At 44.4% G+C, this 23,057-nt stretch overlaps 2 protein-coding genes across 9 annotated transcripts in view; both read right to left on the bottom strand.

The window, feature by feature from the left end:
- Nucleotides 1–23,057, bottom strand: part of KIF21A (kinesin family member 21A) — a 241,115-nt gene that overhangs the window by 110,869 nt on the left and 107,189 nt on the right. The gene's annotated exons all lie outside the window — the stretch shown is intronic.
- Nucleotides 8,472–23,057, bottom strand: part of ABCD2 (ATP binding cassette subfamily D member 2) — a 52,378-nt gene continuing 37,792 nt past the window's right edge. The window contains exons 8-10 of the mRNA XM_026095333.2: nt 17,171–17,255; nt 16,325–16,450; nt 8,472–13,458 (exon numbers count right to left, since the gene is read on the bottom strand). Coding sequence (XP_025951118.2) covers nt 13,248–13,458; nt 16,325–16,450; nt 17,171–17,255 — 422 coding nt within the window. The 3' untranslated portion in view covers nt 8,472–13,247. The remainder of the gene's footprint in view (nt 13,459–16,324; nt 16,451–17,170; nt 17,256–23,057) is intronic.

Below are 23,057 nucleotides of genomic sequence, written 5' to 3'. Positions count from 1 at the left end.
CAACCACGTTCCAGCAGTAGCTCCATCCTGGCAATTTGCAACAGATGGGCAGCTACAGCCCCGGCCATGGACGGGCTCCTTGCCTGACGGATACAAGGTCTCCCTGAAGCCGGAGCAGTGTTTTCCAGCTGTTCCACCCTTACTTGCAGCTGGCTGGGGGGGAGAGCCTGGCTGGTGCTCTCGCCTTTCTGCTCTTGCTAGGGAGCGGTTCCTTAATCTCATTCCTGGTTGACTTCATGGCAGCCCTTGCACAATCCCTGGAAATATTGCCAGGCATCTCTGTTACGTGAACACCTCCAGAGCTCTGGTGTACTCGGCCTGACACAGACTTCAAAGGCGCATTGCTGCTGGTCTTCAGACGAAACCAGCGGCCGCCCCAGAGGGGAAGCGCTCCCTGCTCCCGGCCCCACCACTCTCCCTCTCCTCTGCCGCTTTCTTCTCTTCCTCCCCTCTGCTGTGCAGCTGCCCTTTTCAGCCTCCACTCCTTGAGCCTCACCTCGCAAATGTGAGATGATAGGCACCAAGGTCGTCTTCCTTTCTTACCAGTTTCCACCATGCCGGGGGGCTTTAGCAGAGAGGCAGGTTTCACAGAGGCCTGCTCGTCCGGCGCCCCGGCAGGGAGACCCCCCGCCGCTGCTGCCACCTCGCCCTGGCTCCCTCGCCGGCCTCAGGAGCTGGGGCCGGCGGGGGGAGCCAGGCTGGCAGCTGTGTTTTCGATACAGAACAAATGCTGAAGCTGAAGGAGGTGGATGGCTGAGCTGTTTTCTTGGCAATTCCAATTTGCACCTTTTTTATCGCAAATCTTGTAACAGTTGGATTTTTTTTCCCTGGAATTCCAGTTCTGTGGGAGTAAGGAATAAGGAGAGGACCACATCTTAAAACAAAAACAAAAACAAAAGTACTATTTCTAGCTGCATGGCCAGAGACTAAAGCCTGAAGAGATGAACCATAGGCAGAGCTAAAAGCAAAGCGCTGATGCGGACGAGGGGCAGGGGGCTGCGCCATGCCACAGCCACTTCCCTGACAGGGGGCCCAGGACCTGCATCAGCCACCTCCTGCCAGCGCGGTGTCACCCTTGCTGCCCCCAGCGCCTTCCTCAGTACCTCCTCTTGAGAAAGACAACGTGGGTGCAAACAAGGGTGCTCAAGCTCAGCGAACAGAAAGAAGCAAAAATTGCTGTTCACAAGGGGAAAAAAGCTGAGATGTGGGAATGTCTGACCCCTTCCTTTCCCCATGGAAGGACACAGCCGTGAGCATCAGGAGCCCTTTCTCTTTCATCCAGCCTGTGCGCAGACAGCAGTGTCAGTGATCCCTGTCTGAAAGGGAGCTCTGGCCGTCTCAGATTTGTTTTCTCTGGAAGTCTTGCTGGGCTAACCTCTTCAAAGCGCAGGAGGGAATCACCAGCTGCCTGCCGGATCAGAGGAAGAGTGACTGAGATTTAATTAAGATGATTTTTGCCCTCCAGGGCAGGTTGTTTAAAAATTCATTTTAGTTCTCCTACCCCTTCAATTACACTTGCAAGCTAGAGGGAGCAACGCACCCTGAAATATTGATCACGCCTCTCTGATTGCAGGGTGCCCTATATTTGCGAGTGCTCACTACATGAGCAAACGTCCAGGATCGTTGCTGTCCTGCTGCACTGCACGTGGGAGGGTTGAGAAAGGTGCTGTGCTGGATTGGAGACAGAACTTGACATGAATCCTTTAATTTCTTTTAAATACATCATGATTCATTATCTTCGGCAGGATCCTATATCAGGTTCACGAAGAAAGCTTTGCGAGAGGCAAGCTGAGGTTGCTTGATCAAAGCTATGCCCAAGGCAATGTAGGAGAGCTTCCCAGCCTACTACAGCTGTTTTATGTAAAGGCAGACAGCATCAGCTTGAATGCTGGAATTGACTAGAAGGAAACTCAGGTGTGTCTCATTTTTTTCAGTATCCCCCCCCGCCTCAGCTTATCAGTCATGTCAGTCCTACAGAACAAGGAATAACTAAAGGCCAAATTCAATTCAGCTTTCATCTACACCTGCGAAGCTTACATCATCTTCACTGAAGGCTTCACAAGCATGGCAGCTGGAAAACGTCAGCCTGGCAGAGATAAAGTCACGAAGCTCTTGGGAAATGCCTTGATTAGAGAGCCCTGCCCATGGCAGTGCTGATCAGGATGTAGATCTACTCCAACTAAGTAATGCAGCATGCAAACAGTGGGAGAAAGAATTTGAGAAAGAATGTAGGGTCTGGGAATAATTTTGACTTCGGCTCTCAGCAATTATGTATTCCATGGTATGTTGCATATGCAGTCACTCCCAGGAGCTGCTGAGCCCCTTAAAATTATATTCATACAAAACAAGCCCTGAGTGCCATCATAAGGTTGAGGGTCATGAATGGTGTTGCTATTTTATGTATTGTGCCTAAAGGTAATGACAATTTCTTAGTCCACTAAGAGCAAAGGGAATCACCTATGTCATCATCAGAACATGCTCACTCTGAATAATCTGAACGGGAGATTGCTGCCAATAAAATTACTCTCTCTATCCTGTGATTACAGGCTGCAGCCTTTGCTGGGGAGCCAGCCTTTGCCATGCTGCTCTGATGTGAGTCTGCAAACTCAGCAGCAACGTAGGTTCTTGCCAGCTCCTCTCTAGTACTCTAATCAGTGGCATTAAGGAAACCTTTCAAGAAGAGGTAGAGAGGCATGATGACTTCAAGCATCATTGACCAAGCATTTGTTCTGTTTATTTTGCCTGACAGTGCCAGCATTTCACCAGAGATAAATCTGGCTCTACTACTCTATGGTTTTCTATTATGGTGTTCAAATCAGTGTCAACTCTCTTGCCTGACAGAAGCCTGAAGGACTGGAGTTTTAGCAGAACTTTTTCTGCCTGAATACGCCATATCACAACTGCAGGAGCAACTGAATGAGGGAAGTGAAGTAGGCAATGAAGAGCTCTCCCCTCTCTTAAGTATTCTTGTATGTTGGTGAAGTGCACTTGTGGTGAAAGTCAAAGCCCGTAAGGTCTATGTCGGCCTGTGCCAGAGCACAGCTCTTCCCCCCACCCAAGCCTCCTGTGCATGAGGACTTGTCTTTAAGGGCAATAGAGTAAATTGTTTCTGCTCACCCACACCTCATTCTTTAAAAAAATGTGCGTCCATGCCTCTTCTGCCTCCACCCACAATAAGAAATCAAAAACAAACCTTGAAAAGATCCAGAGAGTCAGACGGCATTAGAGCAGAAACCCTGATTATGGCCAGCTGAAGGCATGTTTGGGCAGGTGGCTGCAAACAGAGCAGAGGTCTTGTGCCCATGCTCCAGGCTGGTGTGGCATGAGCTGGCTCTGATCCAGCAGCAGGACAGGGCTGCATTTAGTGCAGCATGGCGTCACGTTTGGGACCGCGCTGTGTAACGACGTGCTGAACGGCACATCGATGTGTCCAGCCCGCTTATTGCCTGGCCAAGGCAGCATAGGTCTGCTGTGCCTGCCGCCTTGCAAAAGCACTCTCTTCCAGTGAGAAATCTGCAGGCCTGTGTGTGCCAAGTGAGCCTGTGCTCAGGCAGTATTTCAGGATCTTATTTGCTATTCTGAAAAGTTGTTTGGGACTCGTGGGTAATATAAGGCCAAAATGTCTAAGTACCGGGAAAAGTGTTGTGTCAGAAAAGGAACTGGAGAGACTTGTCCTTCGCAGCTCCAATTCTTCCATTCTTTCCTCCCGAACTCCCAAGTACAGTCCTGTACTTCGGCTGAATTGTCCACAAAAGCATGGGTCACTGCAGCTCTATTGACTTCAGCAACACTGTTCCAGTTTTCCTAATTCCTTGTAGGCCGGGAAGGGCTTTTTTAACACTTTGCATAACACCAGCCGTAGCTGTCATCTAACAACATCTTTGTCAGACAGCTGCTTTCTGCTGGAGCACCTCAGTACACACCAGAAACAAAGCCCGTCTTGACTTCATTCTAGGTTGAATTTGTCCAGCCGCAACTTCCAACCTCTGAATCTCATTTATGCCTTTTGCAGCAGCATATGGCTCTGAATTAGCACAGTAAACACAAGTCTTTAAGCATGGCTTTAACATAACAGAATGCTTTGAGCATGACCTTATATCTCATGGAAGATTAAACAAGTATTTGATGATATGCCTCTGAACTGTGTCCTGGGTATGATGAGCATGCTTTGGCCCATCTGATTCTATTTGTCATTAGAGCAAACCTGGGAGCTCCAGCCTTGGCTAGAAACTTGGCCCGGCAGAGTAAGAGTTAAAGCCAAGAGAGTGCGAAAATTATTTTTCATGTAATAATCATTGGATAGGAGAGAGGGGTTTCTGAAAGGCTTGAGCCCATGAAGACGTAATAACCTCTGACGGAGCAGAAGCAGGTGCCAGGGTGGTGGAGCAGGTGCTTGCCCTGCTGTCCCGCGCGGAGCCGGAGCGTGCTGCCTGTGCCGTGACGCCTCCGTCCCCTGCGAGCAGCCCCGCCGGTTTCGCATGGCAAGCAAGTGACCAAAGATTTACAAGGCATGATCTGACTGATTTAAGGGAACATCCAGCAGGCTCAGTTTTAAGAAACAGACATTTCTGAATACCTTTAAAACTGGCTTTGCCACTGTGTTTTTTTCCTGGTTGTTAATTAAAATATCTCTTAGACAGAAGCAGCTTTTAGCCAATGACTTGAAAGAGGAATTTAGCCTCTCTTCAGAAGTCCCTGGAAGTAAGTCTTTACAAAGGAAATGCAGTAATTCTCCCAGGAAGGCATACCTTGCCTCAGCTTTCATCTTTGCATGAAATGCATTAATCACTCCTTTTTTTCACCCATAATAATGTAAATAAGACTCTAATAAACAGGGAGTCCTTGTCCTCTGATGCTCAGCAAGGAGCCATATGGCACATACATAAGTGAAGATTAGCGATTAGATGGGGGTTGAATTCTCCATAACGTGATTACAGTATAAAAATAGCCTAGCAAGAGCTAGCACCTCCTTGTATGCTCATTTTGCACTAGCAAGGAAATGAGAATTTTCATAATTTGATTCTATGGCTACCATTTCACATTGGATACAGGGGATTTTTGGCTGAACAGCACCTCTCAAACCAGGCATGTAATTATTTAAGAAGTGAATATATTTTTGGGCTATCTATAAATTCTCCAAAAAACATTATGAAAAGTAATTGTGTGCTTTTGATAACTACCTGGTATGATTAAAAGAGGATTATGGAAAGTTCTTGGCATTTGTTTTTCACAATTGTGAGTTGTACAACTTCTATTCCACCCTAGCGCTGCCAGCATAAACTGCGACAGGGAAATATTTGCTCAGTGCAAGAATGTCCTCTTATTATGAGCTACCAAAGCCCAGCTCTACCAGCTGTTGCACATTAGTGCCTTGTTAGCTACTGCATGTTTGAGTTGTGCAGACTTTATTTCCTAAGACCATTCCTAATGATGTTGGCTGACTATTTCTAATAAAAAGCAGATGCAGGCAACATTATCCATCAGCCTCTATCTTTCTTACACCACTTGCCGCCAAAAGCAAAGCCCCAGGGCACGTATCTTTGGGGATGTGATTGGTCTTGCCGGGAAGCGCGTGCAAGGTCCCGACATGAGTTTCGAGGGTGTCTTCTCCTGGCCCTGACCGTGTCTATCCCTGTGGGAGGGCGCCAGAACTGGGATGTCTCCAGACGGGCTCAGCGCTGCACCCACACCAGTGAGGACAGAAAGTCGGCCAAAAGGGTGTGAAGGGAAGAAAGACTACATGGGACCGTCATCATAAAGACAGAGATCTCTAAAAACACTGGCATGGGAACTGCCAACTGATAGAGACACCTCTAACAAACTTAATGTATTTATAGCACAGCATGGCTATAATTGAGGGAAAAAAACATTTTAACTGTGATAAAGAGATCAAGGATATCAGAGAACTAGTGAGTGCAAGTTGTTTAATTGTTTTCTATATTAAATAGGCTGGGTTTGCTTCAATATCTTGCTTATCATGTATGGGGAAAACAATTTCTGTTTCCTAAAGACCCCAAATCTTCATGAATCTGATGTGTTTGAAATGCGGATCTAGAAGACAACAAATATAAAACTCCATTCAAAGACATTTTCAATCTGAACAACTTTTATGACAATTTTCATGGTAAAATTGATCAATAAATGAATGTTCTTCTTTCTCTTGATTCTCACATTATTCCACAAATGCTGTGTCATGGCTGAGTTATTGCTATATGTTTGGTGATGCTAACAGAAAAAAGCTAATATGCCATTGCATAAATATTTTATGGCCAAGATAGGTTGCATTATTTCCTTTGTCCCCTGGAAAAACAGCAGGAATAAAGGCAGAAAAAAAAAACCCAAACAGCAATTATGAAACAGTTTTAGTTTGCAAATGATCTCTCATTAAGAGGAGTAAACTTCTAAAAGATGTTAAAAATGCTTTGTAATTTATTTAATGAGATTTTTCATTTCAATGTTAAAAAGCCCAGTCCACACAATCAATGGATGATTAACTAGTGGAAAAAAATTCCTAGTAGAGTTTCTCCCTGTCGCCTTCTCTCGCTTGTGACTCTCCTTTCAGTGATGGGTTTACTGACACATGCACAAATACTAAACTTAATGTAACAGCAGCCCGTTGGTTTGGGGACTCGTAGTTCGTGCTGTGCTATGGCACCATCAGTGCTCCTGGGGAGGAGCCCTCTGAGCTGAGGGTGCTTCCTCCCCATCCTTGTCCGCGCCAGCATTTGCCAGCTCCTTCCAAAGTGGTGAAATCCAGTGCAATTTTAGTCTCCCTTCCTAATGCCAGACACCAGCTTTGCTTGCTCTTTTTACCACAGAGTATGCAGCTCTATGCATTGCTTTTGTGTATTTGACTTTCTTCTGTCTTGGTGATTTTAGGTTTTCGATCCTGTTCACAGGCGTCAAAACAGAGTCTGCTCCCTGTGAGCTTCAGCCTGGACCACTGCGTTCCCCTTTAGCTGGCAAATTCCAGGGGATTTTGCTGAGAGCTGGCTCTTCCCACGGGCTCTCTTGGGATGGTTTTTCCCAGACCCTCTATCCAACCTGGCTCCTTACTCAGCCCCATTGCCCAGCTGGTTCCTCAGTCCTAAATCAGCCACAGTCACAGGCTCTCTGGCTTTTTTTTAAATTACCTAGTAAAAACAGTTCAGCACATCAAACTGATGCAGGGCGCATTACACTTCAATGTTACCCTGCCACAGATGGCCTCATTTATATGAGGTTAAAGACACTAATTTAAAAAATACAAATCAGAACAAGCCACAACCAGAAATACGACCATACAGAGTGTAAGGTGTTCTTCCAGATATTCCCCACTTACCAGAAAAATTCAGTGGTGGGGAGCCTTTGAACACCGCTACTCAGAATATTTCCCGCATCCATTTTGCTCCTGATGTGATCCTGTGCAAGCTCCACCTTACTCCCCATCTCTTCTGGGACTGTTCAGCCCTCGGGCAAAGGCCCACGGCTGCAGTAGGCTACAGCCACCCATGGCACCAGTCCTCAGGTGGCCTGGTCAGAAAGCGGGAATGTTCGCCAAAGACCGGAAATCAAGGCAAGTCTTACAAAACAATGAAACTCATGCAGCACCTCCCAGCCCATCTCCCCCACGATTACATAGCCTGTCTCCTCCTTGTCTGACACATGAGCCCAGCATGGTCCCATGACACAAAACACCCTCCTCGCAGCTGGTGGCCTGGACCTCCCTGCCTGCCAGTGCCATCCCTCTGAGAGGGTACGACGCCTGGGAGTGAGGCACGGGGACAGGCCTTTGGGCACCCTTGAGGATCTGGCTCTGAGGGCCCACCACCGCCATGGGCTCCTCTGCTGCATGTAAGCCAAATCCTATACCACCACCTGGCACCCTCACCATCCCCTGGCACTCGCCTGGGACTTGGCTAGACACAAGCCAACTCCAGGTGCCAAGGAGTTCAGCTGGTGTCCGTAGAGGCCTCACACTCCTCACAGTCCGCAGGGCTAAGGACACTATTTTTGGATCTTAACCTCTGAAGAAAAACCTTGTCTGCTATTGCAGCCCAGCCTGGGCACTTGCTTATAAGATTTGTGACACCGATGCTGTACGCATAAACTTTATCTCATGAAGATCACACTAACAACCTTTGGGAGTGGTGCTGCTGAGCCCACCTGACACTGTGCTGCTGACAGTGGCCTCTGGCACGCTGCTTGGTGCCCAGTCTCTCCACAAAACTTCCCAGCAAGCAGTGGCCCGTCTTGTCAGGGCCACGCTAAAGGGATGGGCACAAGATGTGAGAAACCTCACAGCAGCCTTCAACGTCAGCCTGACCTAGGAATGAAACACCTGTCATGACGTGCAAACACTCGACAGCCACCTCTAGCTTTCCAACCCTGTCACAGAAATGGTATGGGAAGGGGCTCCTCAAGCACGGCACAGGCAAAACTCTCCCACAGCTTGTCACTGCTTTGTGAATGATTCATAAGGAACACTAAACTCAAAGTAAATGCAACATGTTTTATTTGAGGTTGGAATAAATTACAACTGTAAAGCATAATTTATTGCTGTATAAATTGTCTGCTCTTAAAAGGCATTAATATCAAACATAACCAAAACAAAGACACATTCGATTAGCAGTTTGGTTCTCTTAAGCTTTATAAACAGCTGAGTAGGGTGATTTCAGTCTACATATGGTTGAAATCTCTGGTCATAGGCTCATAAACTTGACTTTAACATGCACAATGATCATTCAGACATAGTCAGGGGACAGTAGATGTGTTCAATTGCTTTTGGAAATAATTTTTATTGCAAATTTCCCATAACTATCCCATTAAATATCCAGTCCTTCATTCCTCACTCAAATACAAATCCCACTGGTTTCAAAAAACTCCTTCAAAAGATGGTCAGGGTTTTCTTCGCCTGCAGAAGGAGGGGTACCAATTCTGAAACAGGAATTAGTCTGCTCCCAAAACTAAGTGAAAAAAACCCCTCATCCTAGGTTAAAATTATTGAAATCCAAGGAGCAAAAAAGGTTTTCTCATATTCTGAACATTCTTGCAAAAAAAAATCCCAGCATTAACTGCTTGAACTGATGTGGACCTTTCATACTTCTGTTGTAAGTTATCTTAAACCCTGTGCCTGAAACTGATACGAATTTTGCTCAGCATTTTTACTCCTCCAGGATGTAGATGTGGGCAAGTCCAGCCTGCCTTGAGCTCTGGGGTGGGAGGAGGGGGTGTGAGAAGCTGTTTGCAGGAGGCCGGATGCACTGAGCACCTTGCAATATCTGGCTCTGAACGCCTAAATGCCTTGACACAAAGAGCTGGATTTGGCTAGCTCCAGCCAGATGTGAGAGGCAGAAGGAAGGCTGAAGAGCCCCTCCCCAACCTCTTGGGCAGTCCCAGCTCCTGAGAAAGGCAACAAGCACTGATGGGTGACTCCCTTCGCTCCACGAGAAAGGGTTCCACCAAGGCACCGGCCCCGCGCTGCCCCTCGCCGGCAGCAGAGTGGCTCCCTGTGCCTTGGCTCCAGTGTGGGGCCCCCCCAGGCTTTCCCTGGGGACCGTGTGCCTCCGCTCTTGCTTTCCCAGCGCTGGCTCAAGCAGGATGAAGGGAGCTGGCTCCTGCCCTCTACTATGCAGAGGTAGAACTCCAGAAACAGAACTGGAGACCTCTGCCTCAATTAGCATTGGGAGCAACTCATGAAGTTTGTGAAAAAAATCGCCAGGGCAGCATCTCTTCGAGCCACAAAACTAAGTTTCAAAAGAACGAGTCACCAGTACAGAAAATCCTTCTAAAACTGGCTCAGTACGACTCAGAAAGATCCCATTTAGAGAAGGGTTTCTTCTCCTATCAGTGCTCTCGCATTCTTTTCACGTCTACCAGAATGCAAATAACAGTGAGATGCAGGGCTATTTCATGGTGTACTATGACTGGGAAGGGAATGGAAGTTATGTTGCTGGAATAAATTCTAGAAATCCAAACAATCTGTATCAAACTTCAAGTAAAATATTATGTTGATTCCAGTGTGATTTCAGTTTTCATCAAGATTTTGTCAGTAATGTATCTATCTTTTATATGTTTTATGCAGAATTTCATTTAAAAAAAAGACAAACAAACCTTCCTCTTCTACACACCATTTCCTCAGAAGATGTTATGCCATAAGGGGTGGCAGCTTCAATCTCTGCAAGATGGCACAGCAGATTTCAGGTGCTGCATCTGCCAGCAACAGTCCCAGCATGTCGAGTGCCACTGCAGAGCGCGTCGGTGGGAGGCTAGGAGTGTGCAGGCCTGCACTTGGAGCTATGTCAAACTGGGCTGATTGTTCGACACTCTTCAGTGTCCTCCTCATCCAGGGTCTGGACAACCTTGGTTTAGCTGGTTTAGCTCCCAACCACATGGGAAAGTGCCTAATGGAGAAGTGGGGAACAATAAGGCCCCTTCTTCCATCTGAGCTCCTGCCTTGGGAGTCTTGTGGAAAGGTGGTTTTGCAACTGCTTTGTGCTAGGAGAACGATACACTGCAGCTGGCACAAGGGGCTGGTCCTTCCTTTATCACCCTGTCACACAGCCGTATGATGCATGCCTGCTCCATCACCACATTAGAGAAACATAACTCAGAAATGCACAAGCCTTGAAAAGTCATCTATGTTCATTGCAAACAGATTCTTGGCTGACGTATTCTTCTCCTTAGCAGCTATGAATTTTTCTTTGAAGATGAGAAGGAGGAAAGCTAGCCTTCAGGGACACAGACAAGCAGAGGCACTTGCAAATTAAAATGCATGCACATGCCATCCACCACATCAGGGACCTCCAGTCTGCGCTTTACATTACAACATCTTATTATGTTGAACCTTAATTTCTCATCCCTTTCAAAGGCTCCCAGGAGCTTTCCACTCTATGTCAGTGAGATGTCCCAAGGGACTCCGCAGAGAAAACTAATGAAAGGAACAAACTCTTGTCACCAGGACAAGTACAGGGTTATATTCAAGCCACAGACTCTGGAAAAGCAGGACAGGGACCATACTTATTCCAAGTTCTGCCGCAAGTTCTCTAGGGGAATACGTAAAAGTAGCAAGTCTAGCACACCATGAGAGGGAAGACGGCCTCATGGTTAGGGCACCAGATTGGGATTTTGCAGGTCAAGTTAATACCCCACTTATCACACTCTTGCATCAAAACTCGAATCACTCTTTCCACCAAAAAGGCTTTTTTCTTGAACAAAGTGGTGGTAAGGGACAGGAAGGACTGTGAATTACTAAAATACCAATAGCTACCTGTTCAGATAAGATAAGTTGCGTTGTCCAAGCTAGTACTGGAAAAGTGGGTGAAACTATCAGAAAGAGGGAAGAGTTTGCATAATCTGAGAGTGCCCAAGCATTCCCAGTGTCACAGCTGGCCTCCTCACAGCAGAAGTCAAGCAAGGACAGTGACAAAGATATCACCTGTGCCAAGATGTTGAGGTGCCATTTCAAAGTCTTTTCTCTGGTGCTGATGTTGAACACCCTACTCTGAGATGAACATGAATCCTGCTCTCATATGAAATGCTGCCTGCAGCATTTGAATCCAGCTCAGCAAAGAGCCAAACATATTTCTCCTCCCTTGACAGTTCACTTATGCTTTGCCCTGCTCAGACTAAGCAGCAATCACCAGACAGAAATCCTCTAAGGAGTCACGCTTCTTCTAGGAAAAAAAAGAATGAACAAAGTTCAAAATTGCTACATCTTTTCCTTCATTTATCCACAGCAGATTAAACACTTGCTAAGGCTTTGCCCTCCTGATCTTCATTCCCAAACTGCCTGTTTCTGAATGGCTTTTAGCAACGGAGGAGGAAGAGTTAGCTGCATCTCTCAAATGCAGTCTCCCATCCCATCTTATGCTGCTGCCAGGGAAAGTAATGGGCTGTGGTAAGTATTTCATCTAGAAAGACAGTGCACTTGTAGTCAGAGACGGCAAGTTGGGAGCTCTTAAATCCACTCCCGTCTCTATTTCTGACTCACTGGGTTTGGCCTCCAGTGAGGCACTCACACCAGCACCGTCTTAGGAGTTTTCAGTTTAAAGCACCTTGTGATTGACTGGGGACAAGGTTCCTGCTGAGCTGAAAAGCAAAAACGGCACAATCAGCAAGCACATCTGAAAGCAAAGCCGTTAACCAGTGTGTTTTCTCATTTGCACACGGGGAGGGCAGTGTTCACCCATTCTAACAAGATACAGCAGGCGTTAATTAGTGGTTACAAAATGCTCTAACTTTTCACAGACCTTTAAAAGTGCTGAGCATTTCAACTGGCAGGACAGCCATGCCTGAGAATTGAGTGTTGAATAATGAGAACATTATTCTCTCTTACAGCCCTCTTCATCACAAAGCATCTTATGGAATAAACAAGTGTCCATATTGTGATTTTACAGATGGGGTCAGAGATGGATGTTGGCAGGATCAGGTCCACAGAGCAACTGAATGACTTAGTCGAGCAAAAGCTAAGTCTCCTGATGCCAGGCCCAGTGCTCCAGTCATCCACCCGATGTTAGCAAACAGGGGACATAAATAATCCTCCAAAGGAACTGATGTACCACGAAGGGCAAAGAGCCTCTGAAGCTATACATAACGGCATGAAGTACAGCAGATGTATATTACGTATTCTGTTCTATCCCCTCTTCTTGGCTGTGAGGGCAGTTGCTTGCTCTGACAGTCAGCTTCTGGCCAGCCTACTGTGTTATTTCCTATGGAAATGCAGCTAAAGTTGTGCATGTGATTCAGTAGTAGAACTAGAGTTTTGTTTTACATGGGCTGAAAGAATGTTTCTTATACTCAAATGAGATTTTTGCATGCATCTGCATACTCACCCAGACGCTGCCTCTGCCGTGCTCCATGCCTGAGTTTCATGCCAGGTTTGCTCTGCGTAGCAGGCATATCATACGCACACAGTGACCTGGTACAAGAGCACATTCTGCAGGCCAAGTCTCAAGCAAATATTCACCTAGAAAACCTAACTGTGCTGGTAGTTTTTTGCAGTGAATTAGGCTTTCACTAGGAATTAATATAAGCTGCAATGACTCATCTTATATTCTGTGCACTTGCTTATTTTCTTTTCACAGTTCAAACCACTTTCTTCCTTGATACTAAAATGCTAAAGTCTTACATAGCATTCAGAGCATTATTTTTTGCTGGCTGTGTTTCTCTATGCTCTAAGCCTCATTACAATGCATGCAAAGGATAATGTCTGAATTTGTACTGCTTTTAACTAAAAAAATACTTTTAAAAACATAAACATAAATTATTTATTCCTCTTTGTCCATTGTTTTAAGCACCGAGTCTTCTCCCAAGATTTTGCACAGTTCATTCAGTCTCTGCTGCATTTTAGGAATTCCTGCAAGCTGAGATTCTAGTCTCTGTTTTTCCTCACTCAGTGATAAACGGATAGCGGTGTCCAACTGTTCAAAACGCCAGCCTCCTTGTCCATCAAACTGCAGCAAGTGAGTGTGGTACTTCCTGCATTAGAAATTAAAACATTAGTAACGGCTTAAGGGGCAGATGGTCCATTTTCACACAGAAATTTGGGTGTGTGCTAGGTTCCTTGGGACAGGTTTTGAGCAAGGTATCTATTTTGAGTGCTGTCTCTCAGGAAGTTGAGTGTTGCCCAGTTTTGGATCACCGTGTAAGACTTTTAAAAGCTTTTCAGTGACTCAGAAATGCACAACATTCTTCTGTAGGGGATTTGGTATTTCAAAGCCTGGCACTGGCACTTCCCATGGCTGTTGCCTCTAGTGAAATCTTGCAATGAGAAGCCAGAGATGAGGTACGAACATTATTTGGGCTCCTGAGCTGGGGCAGGTGTCACCTCCAGCAGCCCACACTGCCGTGAAGGAGGCCCTCATAGCCCACTGCCTCTCTTGCCAGATGCCTCTTAGAAAGGTTGGCTGTCACTGCAGTTGCCTCTACCGCAGCTCAGCCAGACTCTTCTTTCTCCGGGAGCCCTCAGAGGAGCAGCAGACGAGGCTCCCCTTGCCTTCGGGAACACCAGTCCCCGCTCTGACCTCCCCGAGCATCTCTGTCTGTTGCACTAACAGAAGAAGCCAGGGGAGCCACAGCCTCCACTGCCCGAGGGAAGAAGGGCTGACACCTAGCCACTCATTTTCCCTCTGGTTGCAGGTACAAAGTGACAATACAAATATGTATCATGCAACGCCTGACCCACCCTCCTCTTGATTTCAACCTGCTGCACATCCAGACGGTCCCTTCCCTTCCCAAGAATGAAAGGGAACATGTGGCCCTCTTAATTGCATTTATCTCACGTTCTCAAGAGAGGTTATACGCCCTAGCAGAAAAGATGTTTAGGCAGGCACGATGCACCTGATGCTACTGATGAAACTCTAATTTGTTTGAATTACACCTCCGTTTTCCTGCATTTTATAAGGTCAACTAAAGAAACCTCCAGTCCTAAAACATCGTGTGATTTGCAAAGGGCTAAAATAAAAAAGTTTGCATAGAAGAGACAGATCTTTCAGTAAGTATCAGGGTGTGTGCACCAAAAATATTCAAAGGTGTACAGGTGGAGTTTGCCAAGACCTGACAAGACATTTATCAGGCAGTGCAAGAGGGAGAGCAGAGCGTTCTCTCAGAGCTGCTGTTACAACCAGGCAATTTATCACTATAAATTATTGAAGATGAGACCATCATAAAACAATGCTTATAAATCCCACCAAGGGAATGTGACAGTTTAATAAACTTCCATAGTTTATGACACGAGACTTGAATGATATTTAACTGCAGGCTTACACTAACCACTTCTTGTACGCTATTCTCTGTGACGCCAAATGTTTAGCTGATTCCTTTATTTTTCCCCCCTAAAAATCAAAAAATCAGGATGCTAAGATAGCTGATTGAGATGGCCAATTGTTGTGGTCTAGGAAAGCAGCCAATATTTTGAATAAAAGAGCACAGATTTCCTGGTGTTGTCTTGAGAGCACATTGCGTGACCCCCATCTCTGTCTATGCAGTGCAGTGCCCATGGAAGCATACCTGAATTAAAGGCATTTGATACGTATTTCTGAACACTGAACACTTCTTATTTACTTTTCTAGAATAAGAGAATCCCATCTATCCACCTGTTTTTATCAGCTCCTGATTCCACAAATCACAGATTTCTAATAATTTTGATAATACAGCTGCAGTTACAAAGACAATCCCAGACTTTCCTGAACAACATTAGTACTAGAAAATAAGTAATCTCAGTAGGAGAGTAAACTGCCAAGATCTTCCCCACAAGCTCTCTTCCAGAACTTCCCTCTGCGTCATCACTATTTGCAGTGGGATGCTCTCAAATATCTGTTTTCTGAGCAGTGGTTTTAAAATAATCTCAACTCTTAAAATTTTAATAACAGTTTCTTTTTAAGTGTAATCTAAATTATTATTAAAATAAATGTCTATGTGACATTTTTTTCTACCAGAATTCCCAATTTTTCTTCAAACTGAGGTCCTGATCCAATGAAAGACTTTTTCACTGTCACCATCTACACAGAGTAAAGAGAAATGCTGGGGAAGCCATTCTTTTTCAGAGCAGCAGAAGGAGATGGACATTTCCTTTTTGGAGTGACAAATTAGTACTGAATTTTTTGTCATCAGCTTAGAAAATCAAACAATCTGAGAGTAGAGATCAAGGACTTCAGAACAAATAGTCCAAACACTGCTAATGCCAGTTTACACTTTTTTGATCTCTTTTTTCCTTTTAGAAGTATTTAATTGTTTCAGATATTCAGGACATATATTCATTTTCCTTTGATGGACTCTTCCATGCTCAGTATTACCTCCCTTGAATGATCTTTCTCAGAAGTCTAGTATTTACTTTTTAATAGGCAACCACATTTTGAAAGTCAACAAACACTGCCGATAAAGAACACACCTGAGGTTAAAACAAGGGATGTATTAATTCCTGTGAAAGAACAAGTAGTAGGTTATCCAGTTGCCATGTTGCCCATCTTATCCCAAACACGGGCAAAATTCCCAGGAGAGAGCTCATGTTTCTTGTCATCTTACAGAATAATCTGGTGATATCTGTTGTAGCTGTGATATGGTAGACTAATTAATTGCTTCTCAGCTATCAGCATGTTGCTATTCATAGTTAATAACTGAAATGCATTATAAAAAATAAGAGGGAGGAATAAATACATGCCCCAAAACAAAAAAACCAATGTTAAATGCATTTACATCTCTATTACTGTAGTCAAGTTATCTTAGATAGTACAGTAGATATTGATTAAACAACTGCCCTAGTACACAGACTGCTGTCTAAAAGCCAGTCCACTGTCAGACAGAAAGCTAAAAGCAAGGACCATTACAAACTCCTGAATGTACTTACCAAAGAGAAGGTCTGTGTGTTATAGAAAGCAGGGATATCCCAGCAGCTTTTGCAGCTTGGAATATCTTTCCTTCAACATCAATGCTTACAGCACTCGTGCATTCATCCAGCAATGCATATTTCGGCCTTTCAAAAGCAGATAAAGTACATTACTCTGTTATGTTTTGGAGAGTATTCCCATGTATGATGTTTAATTGAGAGAACAAGAGAAAGGATTTGATCGGAGGTGAAAGCTGTCTTCCCAAGATGGCTGTCTCTCATCTAAGCCTAGAAGCTGGCTAGCAACAACACAAAGTGCCCAGGCCTTATTCATGCTTCCAGGAAAAATGGGTCTTATTTCCTGCTCTGTCTGAGCGCACAGTTATCAAACTTCTAGTCCTCGTTTGACTTACTATTATTCTGTCCCGTCAACAAGTCATGCAGTTACTACAGCAATTCAGAAAGCTTCTACCCACTGCTATGTACAGACTGAGCTGCTGCCTCTGCAGTGTTTGCAGTCTCCAAAATTGAAAAGGTTTGGACCTTGGCTTTCAAACTCCAATAACCAACAACAGTGCACCAGATTTCTGCAATACCTCTACAGACCCAGGGAAGATCTTTGTGCCTGAGATGCTGAAGAAAGGAACATCTGGAAAATGTTGCCGACAGCAAAGCATACGTAAGAAGCGTTGCCCAAACAAGAAAGCAGAGCTTATAGGAATAAACAGCAAGGCTGGTGTTCCTGTGCAATGGTCTAGCAGTATGGCATGGAGATTAAAGTCTGCTACTGCTCAAATTATTACAGCAAAACTCCGTAACTCTTCCTCACTTTCAGATACTGCTTAACAAACAAAGAAAAAGGCTTACTTATGGTAAAACATCCGAGCCATGCCCATCCTTTGTTTTTCTCCTCCTGATAAGACATCTTTCCAGTCCATGATGGCATCCCAGCCTGATAAAAAATACCAACAAAAGGCGTCAGGACAATGTGAGTTTATGAAGGGAATGCACATTCACTTGCAGCATCTCTGCAATCCCCAGCCAAAATCATAAACAGCATTTCTATTGCAGAAGAGATCGTTCAGGATTCTGGATTACATCTCCAGAAATACCTCAGTACTTTTCCACTGTTACTCAAGAGTAAAAAATGTCCCAAATATCATATCACTTTTGGAAGTGGAATTTAGCTTCCTCTGTCATGTAGGTATTGTCAAAAAGTATTGCTTATCATGTCTTCGAAAAAACATCTTTTACCTGTGTATAACTAATCATTATTTCTGCCATTTGTTTTATAGAATAATTTGCTATTTGTTCTTGAAAGGTGAATGGAAATTTAAAAATAAATACAGCAGGTAAAAAGAAATTAAGTGTAAAAAACATAAATAACAGTGTGAGATTACAATGTTTAGTGCCTGACTCCACTCACTACTGTAGGTTTTGGCAAGCTCAACCAAAACAGGCACACAAACGCATCTGCAGTTATGGATATGTTCTGTGCACACAAACAAGCAGCTCACAGAAAAAAAGAGTGCATACAAACAGGATGGTTTTGCATACAGACTTCTGGTTATCTCATATTTAAAAATGACCCACAACTGTTACAAAACTTGGTATCCTTATTTAATATTCTGCCTGGCCTGTAACTGAATCATCACTTTCAGAAGCACACGACTGGCCCGCGATGCATCTTATCTGTGATCTAATGGTGGAACTGTGTTTGTGTGAGCCTTATGGCATGATGTATTCACAGTAATGAAAACCTAACTTCAAATACCAATTACCCTATTAAAAAACAAGTTTTCAATTAAGCAATCCAGATGGATAGAACAGCAAAATAACAAGCAAAGGTGAATTCTGAACAGGGAGAGCGCAGATCCAGAGAAGATCCCATAAGACATTTCTCTCAATAAATCCTCTGCTCATGGGAGACAGCCGGCCAGCTGGAGAAGGGCTAAGCGAGGAAGAGAATATATTTCCAAATCAGCCTAGAAGCACTGCACCTAAAAACTCAACAACATGAACAAAACCCCTTTTCTGCCCAATCAAAACCAAACTTTTGCCAGAAAAGACGGTAAACAATACCATGAAAAGTGTCATGTCTAATCCCAGACCAGAGGCGAGAGAAGTGCAGGCAGGGGCTGGGTTTGCAAGGGCGCAGGAGGCTGCTGGGGCGTGCTGCAAGCGCCTGGTGCTACGCCAGGCTCAGCAGGGCCGAGCCTCTGTAATTCTAGACAAAACCTCAGCGAATCATCTAGTGACAGGTCGTGTGATTGAAAACAGGAATTGATAACGCTAGAAACTGAACTCCAAGAGCTTTCTCTCTGCAAAATTGTAAAATATAATGTAACATAATGGAATTTTTATATTTATACATTTTTGTATAAATATAAATTTTGCACCGACACCTTCAGCGCCCAGGGAAGGCTCTAAAAGGCTGGGAGCACTCCTTTAGGACAAACCACACTACGGCCAAGGAAAAGGAATTGTCCTTCACGAAAGCCATGGAAACAGCTTCGCTCAAGATGTTCAGGCTGCTGCTCGTATTCTGTAACAGTGAAGCTGAGAAGACGGGGCGGCTCCAGGGCTGTGCTGTGATGGGAGGTTGGGATCTGAGCGAGCGGTGGGTGCACGTATGCACACGTGCCTGTGGGAGCAGTGCCTGCCTTCACACACACCCTCTTCCAGATCAGCTAGTTTTTGAAGATTTAGTAAAATACAAAAAAGGAATGCAGTTCATGAAAGTGCTGGAAAATGTGGAAGAAAAATCTTCTCAACAAAATCATCCTATTATTTTCCCTAAAGATGAAAGATTTAGCTGCAGTTTAGCAGGGTACAGTGTCCATTTCTGTGGTCATTCAACTCATATTCTAAGCTTAATATTAGCAGTGTATCTTGCCTCTTCCCGCCTAGCTCCCTCCCTCAACCTTCCCACTCCTCACCTGGAATGCCTTAAACAACAGGTAAGGAAGGACCTGTTTTAATATTATCCCTTTTAAAATGATTTTTTAAATGATGCTGATCTTAAATGATTTTCTAGTGTCTGAACAATTTCCTCTGCACACTTAGGCAATGCAACTCGCAATAAACTAACCTCCTACTCTGCACTAACAATGGCACACACAGCTTCCTCTTTCCTCTCTGCTGACATGGAGCGGTTCAGTAGAGGACCTTAATGTTCTGCAAAGATCAACCTAGTCAGTGATTTATGCCACCCATAGCTAAATCCACTTTACAAAAGAAGAAATGAAATGGCTTGTCCATGAGTGCAGCACAAATCTCTCAGTAGGTACAACCATAATCCTGGCTTTCAGAGTCCCAGTTTCTTGCCTAGCTTCTTGTTACACCCAGCCTTTGATTGCACATGAGAGGATGGAGCTGTGATGAGCACTGGATGTCTCAGACATACCTTTTGCAACCAGCAGGACAAAGAGCACTTGAGGTGTTCTGGGCAAGAGTAACGGCAGTAGAAACACACACAGCTAGCAGTAGAAACTACCGATAGCCTCGTGATAGCAGCAATTCATTTTCTTGCATGTTCTTTTTAATTATTATCTCTCTTCCTCAATTTTTTGAAGGAAAAAGCAAGCTAAATCTGACCACAAAAAAGGTTACGCAGGGGGTCCGCAGCACTGCATGTCCTGCGTCTTTGTGCATCCTTGCGCCTACGTGCAAGACACAGCATTCAGCTCCCATAAAGACGTGAGTTTAAAAGTTCCTCTTCCAGACCTATCATGTTCCTTCTTTTCCAGGGTACCTCATCAGGCCACAAACTGAAGGATTATTATTCCATGGGAAAGGTCGCAGCTGGAAACTACAGTCAGAGAGCCTATCCCTGATGAGCTCTTTTGCACATGGAGGCCTCTTGCACAGCGTACGTCCCCGGGCAGTTGTCAAAATAGAAGAGAGCCCTGGTGCAGCGCAGGATGAATATGCGAGGTGAGTACTCAGCCGAGGAAGGCGCACAAAGACACAGCTGCAGGAGCCCCAGCTCAGCATGACTGTCCAGACGGGCATCTCTCTCAGACACTATTGGAAAAACTGGCAGGGCACTCCAGAGTTACTGCCAGTGCCATTAACAGAAACAAAACCAGGGCCAAAACGATCAGACAAAAAATTCTCAGAGAGCTACGCTTGGCTGTGTGCTTATGCATGGCCTGTGTAAGGTTTCCCTGGACAAGACCCAAAGATATGACAACTGTACAAAATAATGAGGAGTAATTATAATCTGGGGTGCTGAGAAAGCCTAAACAAGTTGAACTTGTTCGGTAATTCCACAAGCCCTAAACTGACAGGCCCGCTCATGCATTCAGCATGCTGCTACACGTACGCATGGCTTTTCTCCTGTGACAGGCTGTGAGGGGCCTACGGCTGCAACACTATTCACACTTGATAAATATATACAGATTTTTAAAGCAGGCCAAAAAAAAAGGAACCACTTTACGCATATTTACTGTACAACTGCATACTATTACTCAAGATGTCTGGATATACTGAATATAACCTTGTTACCGTCATTTTATATGAAATTACTGTTTTGGTACAGCTAGCAACTTTGCAGGGGTTGACTAGGGGCCTTACTGATAATGTTACTAAACAATATTAACATCATACACAAAAGTATCTCCACAATGACTCGCTGCACCAATAAAAATACACCAGAAAGAGAAACTTAAATTGTCCTTGTCTCTCTGTTCAGCTTAGGACAAGTTTGCAGTATTGTATATAAGGATGAAGTTAAGGAGTGCAAACTGGCTGGAAAGCAACGGTCCACAAAAAATGGCATTCCTTTCATACCCGGCAGGTGAGGAAAATACTGGTATGGGCTCTGCGGGCAGGAATTCTGCCCCTAGCAGAAAGGGATGCTACTGGCAATAGGGATTGCACCTGCTTATGCCAGGGCTTGCGCTTACGAACATCAGGAACGATGGTGGTAGTGGTGGGGTTGTTGTTTGGGGCTTTTTGCTGTATTCTGTTGCCACTGACTGAAAAAGTCTCATAAAGGTAACACAGAAGCTAAACGCCAAATTGGGCTACCTATTCTTGTAACTCTTCTATTTATTCTAACTGGGTCAAACCTTATTGCTGCAAAAACTAGAGGGAGTTCTGCTTTTGGAAGCAACAAGAATAGTGTCTGGCTCTTTTTGGCTACCTGGATTCTGGTGACCCTTGTATTGATGCAATTTGGAAATAACTTAGCTAAAGACAATGGAGTTACTCCAGCACAAATAAACTCAGAGTCAGGCTTGCTTGCTTTTGGCTCAATCTGGCTTTCATGTAGTTACATGAAACTGCCCATAGGGAGCAAAACACAGAGCTGTGAAGTACGTGATTATACATGCAGGACACTGGTGGTCAATTAAAAGACAACTGGGTCATGCCCTAAGGAACATGTCTGGCAGAGGTATAATACTGCAGGGGATGGGGGAAAGGGGAGGAGACAGAGGTAAGGATACAAAGGAGAAAAGGATCTACAGTATGGAAAAATTAATGAAGAATGATATTTGATTTAGATACATACATAATTTACAGATAGCTAGCTCCATTCTCAAAACAGTTCATGTAAAAAGTTTGAAATAGCATGGACCTATCCCACATATCCCCAGGATTCTGAGGCACTAAAAATGATTTTGCTGATGGTTTCTTTCAGATGCAGTCTATTTTCAAAAGTGTATAAAACATATCATAGAAACTCGCTGGAAATTTTTCAGCAAAACTTTTTCTATTAGAAAATCAAAGCAGTTTTCAAAAAAAATCAGTTGTTCTGCAAGCTAGGATTTTTCATTATTTTGCAAATAAAAAGTTCCATTTTTAATAGAAATCAGTTTTAGTTTAAAAATATTGGCATGAAAATGAAATGTTACAGCTATGCATACACAAAATTTTCAATTGTCAATTTTCAAGAAGTTTCTGGTTTGAAAAACAGAATTTGAGTGTTTGTCCCAGATTGGGAGAGCTCAAAAGAATACACAAGTATATGAAATCTACGCAACATCAAATCCTATGTCATGGAATTCATCTCTGCTTCTACCTTGGCACTTGCTTCCTCCAAATGCCCAAGGAGAAAAGGGACCAAGCAAGTTTATTATGGCCCTAAAAACTTTCTGGTATGTAGTAACTTCCCAGCTTTGCCCACTTTTGTCATTTTAGATTGCAAAGTCTGTAACACACTTTTGTTATCATTCCTTTGTGCAGATTTTTGCACAGTGCACTCTACGGTAATGGGGGCTCCACAGTTCTTCACGACACAGTGTCAATGAGCATTAACAGTGCCATCTACCTTTTTTATAGATTGTGTCCTAAGTCTCACACGCAAAGTCAGATAGGCAGAAGAGCAAGAATGGGGTCAGCAGTAAAAGAGGACTAAGTGTCCCTTGGCACAGAAAGTAGAGCAAGTCTCTGATTCAAATCTATTTTTTCTATTTGGCAAAACAGAGCACTAATGCTAGGCAACAGCATCCTGTAGGAGGGGCACTGTAACTGCCCTATCCTCAGTTACATGCTCCAGCTACAGGGTAACAACCCATAACCATGTGCGTTCAGAGACTACTGGGGATATGATTTTGGTGGTTGAGGGTCATGTGCTGTTCAGTGTGTGTACAAGTACCAACAGGCTACAAATGCACACCGCACAGTGGCTTCTTGCCACTTGAAGTGTAAGAGCCTCTCCTTTTCTAGTTCCCCATTCCAACACATCTGCCTGTCCTTTTGCAATCTGTGCACTTAACTTCACTTAGAGAAGTAACTAGTCAGGCAT

This window comes from Dromaius novaehollandiae, chromosome 1, assembly GCF_036370855.1.
Source record: "Dromaius novaehollandiae isolate bDroNov1 chromosome 1, bDroNov1.hap1, whole genome shotgun sequence".
In the NCBI taxonomy this organism is placed as follows: Eukaryota; Metazoa; Chordata; class Aves; order Casuariiformes; family Dromaiidae; genus Dromaius; species Dromaius novaehollandiae.
The sequence above is the reverse complement of the archived record's forward strand: the minus strand, read 5'-3'. Positions and strand labels throughout refer to the sequence as shown.